At 39.9% G+C, this 4,723-nt stretch overlaps 1 protein-coding gene across 1 annotated transcript; it reads right to left on the reverse strand.

The window, feature by feature from the left end:
- Positions 1–206: 206 nt before the first annotated feature.
- Positions 207–461, reverse strand: UV8b_04964 (uncharacterized protein; the record flags this gene model as incomplete). Its single annotated transcript, XM_043142462.1, has 1 exon — positions 207–461. The coding sequence occupies one exon, from the start codon at positions 459–461 to the stop codon at positions 207–209; it is 255 nt and encodes an 84-aa protein (XP_042998396.1).
- Positions 462–4,723: the final 4,262 nt, after the last annotated feature.

The following is a 4,723-nucleotide window of genomic DNA, read 5'->3' on the forward strand; positions in this document are numbered from 1 at the left end:
TTAAAGGTAATAAATCGGAATATATCACGGGCTTATAATGCTTTAATCTCTATACGGTCTGACTGCTTAAAAGGGTCTCTAGGGGTCGTGATCTTACTTTCCCAATATAATTAGCTAGTAAGCTGTAGGTCGGCTTGCTCTTTAGCGGTTAGGAAAGAGGCATTAATGACGGTATTAGAAGCGATAATATTGACGAGAGCCTCTTCTTAGTCCTTATTGATTATAACGTCGGATACTACCCTTGCTGGTAATACTGGCCTGACTTGATCAGGGCCAGTAGCTAGCGATAGATATGTCGCGGCTGCCGGTATTATCGCGGCTGGAGGTGCGGCTACAGCCGGTATCCTGACTTCTATCCTGCCGGGACAGGCCGGGCCTTCGGTATAGACGATATCTTTAGGATCGTCTATACCGGGATTAGTATTATAGTTAGGGTCGTGGTTATATGGCTTAACGACCATTAACCGGAACTTAATCGGGCTATATAGCATTTGTACGATATAGGTCTTACTATCGAGACTGATTAGCCGGTATAGCCCGTGCTATCCACCCTTTTCTTTCTATACCTATATATCTAACTATAGGGGTAGTCGGTGGATAGGCCGCGTGTCTAGGCCGTTCCATTGGGCGAGGGCATTATGAATTTATCGCTTAGTGAGGCATTTCCTAGCTTTATTAGTGGCCTTTTGTAACGTTATAGCATATTGTAATACTGATAAGCTAGGGGGTGAATCATCTGTGAGTCGAGGATATACTCTAAAGACTAATAACGTAGGCACTAGACTATTGGGTCCAGCAGAATCGTTAATAGCCTTTACAGCAAGCTGTAATTTCTGTTCCTTTATTATTAGGTCGCCTACTTCGTTATTAATAATGGTATAGGCTCGGCGTAACGGGGCGTGATATCTCTCGACTTTACTAATGCTATTGTGGGCTTCTATAGGAATTTCATCTATATTGATAGATAGAAGCCGGGCATTATAATGGAATTTAGCGGAGGCGAAGTTTAGGCTAGTATCGTAAATAATCTAATCCGGCGGGCCGAGGTACGTATCGATCCAGTATTCCTTAAGGGTATTCTAAATATCATAGGCCTTCTGCCTTTGTAGATTAAGAAATCTGGCTGCCTAGAAGCTTATCGCGGCATCCTTAATGTGTAATACCGGCCGATTATTAATATAAAAGATATTTACGATTATCTTATAATTAAATTAGCGGTCATCCTTTAGTGTGAATTTAAATCGGCTAGGTGCCTTTGCGTTCATTTGGCATTAATAGCATATATAGGTGATGCTTTCGATGATATTGCGATCAATATCATTATAACTAGCCCGCTGAAGCAATTTAGTAAGCCTATTAATAGAGGGATGCCCGAATCGACGATAAAGCTAATAGATTTCCTATGATGAGAGGTAGAAGGCAGCAGTATCTGTGGCATTAAGAGTCCACTATAGATGTCCCTATTTCCTAATAATAGGGACCTTAATATCCCCTTGGATTAATAGGTTGTCAATATTATTAAGCTTTACGCCCATCCTATCTATATCCGTAATAGAATAAAGGAAGGGGGTACCGCTATTAAAGACGTAGAAGGGGATATTCCTAAATATCGTAGGGATATTTAATATACCAGAAGATATGGCAGAGCTAGCGCTGAAGTTTACTATATGCTTTTTATCAGTCATCTCAATAGTTAGGGTCTTCATTAATCTCATTAAGGCCTTTGCTTAACCTAGGCCTATTGTTAATAAGCCGGAAGCGCTGGTATCCAGTAGGATTCTACGGAAGGTATAGTCACCATACCGTTCTTCTTCTAGAAAGGCAGAATTATAGTCGGGTAAGGGCATTCGGAAGGGGTTAATCTATAAAAAGGCGTATCGATATGATTCATCTTATAGGGCTCGCAATATCTTAATAAATGACGATAGTGATGGTTCTTGCCTAGGGGCTAGGAAATACTGCATAGCTGTAATTTGCGGTATAGCAGTATTCTCTGCATCCTATTGTGCATCCCCTGCTATTATGGCTTTAATATCTTTAACGATATTATTAAAATCAGCATCTTTGAGGGCTTGGTCGGCAGTCCCTTTGTATTCCTATAGGAAAATATGGAATTTCTTATTATTAGGGGCGGTCCGGTTAGAGCGGTTCTTTAGCTATTATGCCTTTAATTCTTGTTGCTCTTTATCAGTATAGTTGGATGACTAATATCCTGATTTATTGCAAATGAAGTATCTTTTTTAATGAGGCCTAGCTGGAAAGGCGCGATTCTATTATTGCCGTTAAGGGGGTCTATATCGTTAGGGGCATTAATACCGGTTATAAGATTAACCGTATCTACGATCTGTGAATAATACTATATTACTATTAATATCTTTAATATCCTAATATTGTTAGGGCTGCTATTAAAGGAAATAATACTATTGAGTTATATAGGTAGTCTTATAGATAGAAAAGGATCGCCGTAGGTTAGCGGCGAGGCCTTCAAATGTAGGGGTATAACGATATAAGGCCTGGCTATACTTAGGGGTATCCTTTATAGCGTTAAGTATTTGCCGATGAAGCTTTATATTAGCTGTAAAGGGGGGAAAAAGACTATGATATAGGCGCTGAAGTTCCTCTAGTAGGATATTAAGGCATTCTAGCTTTAACTTATCGGGATATTTCGCGATAGTTGATTAGAGCGTTATTCTATTCTAATAGTATAAATAGAATTGCTCTATGCTTTTATTCTCGAAATGGCTTTTGACTTTGCGCACTATATCGTCGAAAGTGAGGGTATTACAAATACATTCGATATTATTAAAGTAATATATCTTAGTATCACCGATTAGTATGATTTAAAAGGCTCTTATGAGTATATAATCGGGCAATCCTAAAAGGCGGCACTTACTCTTAAAGGATACTACCTTTAGTATAAGGAAGTCATCCATTTTGCTGCTATATCTATCCTTTATATAATAGCTGTGTAAGAGGTCAGATATCTTCTTCGAAATATTATTAAACCCGGCCTCTGCGTAGGCTCTTCGGGTATGATCTTTTTGGTGGTATTATTATTCCGGAGGGTATTTTAGAACGGCTTATCGGTAGCTTTGCGGTAGGCTGGCGGGATCTCTAGCTGGGTTATCCTATAACCCGGGTTAGTTTGGGTTTACTAGTCCTCCTGTTAAGATGGTCCGTTTATCGGCCTAGGTAGGCTGATAGTACTGGGAGGGGTCTGGTGCTATGCCTATCTTTAGTATTATCGGGTGAGGTATTGGAGCCGGTGGTTGAGGCATTTAAGCCTGTAGTTGAGGCATCCGGGCCTATGGGTTGTGGCTGCGATACTATAATTCGTAATATCTGGCATTAAGGGCAGCTGTTTGATTAATATTAGGGGCTTATCCGGTGCTGCTGGTAGCGGTATATTAGGGAATATTAATATTAGTGGCTTAGAGGGTATCGCTAGCAATTTTGAGGGTATTGCCGTTAGTATTCTCTATTGATTGAAGTATATCATCGGGGCCTATAATCTGACCTCTAGCCTTTATGGGCATACTATAATTCCGAGGGGCATTAGGATAGCCGCCTCGGCTAGCTCGGCTAGGGGTATAACCCTTAGGATAAAGTATTTAGTTGGTCGGGCTATAGTTATCGTCTATTGAATGTTGCTATTATCGGGAGCTTTCCCCTGTCTTAAATAGCGGCCTATTGTAAATAGGCGCTTTCCTTTTCTATTATAGCGGCCGGCCCCTTTCTTCTTCGGTAGGAATAGGGGCCTTTTTTAATGTAGATAGAGGGATAAAGGGTTATTATGCCGTTAGTATTATAAAGTCCCTAGGGGTCGAAGGGGCTTATAAAGGTCTTCGCGAGGGTAATTGCAAGGGTGTTCGTAATGGCAATCGCAAGGGTATCCGTAAGGGCATCCGTGAGGGTATCTATAAGGGTATTCGAACAATTATAGCAGGGAGTGAATTCCTCGAGCTTGTAATAGAAGAGGCATTCTAATTTATTTGCATCTCCCATTCGGTATAAGCAGTAGGGACTAATTATTCCCTATCTAGATTTAACCAGGATATAAAGGTTTTGCATGCAAATTAGAGATCTATTTCCTCTTGAGGCCACTTAGGTATATACTCTTATTAGAGATAGTAGGTAAGGGTCTTAACTGCTAACGATCCTATGCTTCCAATGTATACCCTATATTCCCATAGGGTTATTCGGAATTCCTATAGAAGCCATTTATTAATACGGTTAAATAGCTCCTCGGTCCATTCTTTATAATTATTACGGAATTATTCCTATAGATCATCATCCATCTCATCGCCTGTTATATAGTTATTAATGAGGTAGGCAATACAATTGTATAACTGTTCGTCCGTAGCATTAGCAGGGTCAATCTGCCCTTTTAAATTGGCCTAGTCCTCTATAATAGTATCGGCATAAGGCCTAAGCCTTTCGGGTAGTAATCCCTCTATCGTGATATTAATAGGGGTAGGTATATATATTAGAAGGAAGTAATTAATAAAAGAAAGAAAGAAGTAATTAATAAAAAGAAAGAAGGAAGGAAATAAGGAAGAAGGTCAGAAAGGAAGTAAGGAAAAAAGCAATAGTCGGGCAGGATATTATAGGCATTCCGGTTGCTTATTTGACTATTAAATATAACGGTAAATAGGCTCTTTACCGTAGATATTATTGCGGTTCAGGGTCGCTTGCGTAAGAACCCGCATTTTAGCCTGCTAAT

Source organism: Ustilaginoidea virens, chromosome 4, assembly GCF_000687475.1.
Source record: "Ustilaginoidea virens chromosome 4, complete sequence".
Lineage (NCBI taxonomy): Eukaryota > Fungi > Ascomycota > Sordariomycetes > Hypocreales > Clavicipitaceae > Ustilaginoidea > Ustilaginoidea virens.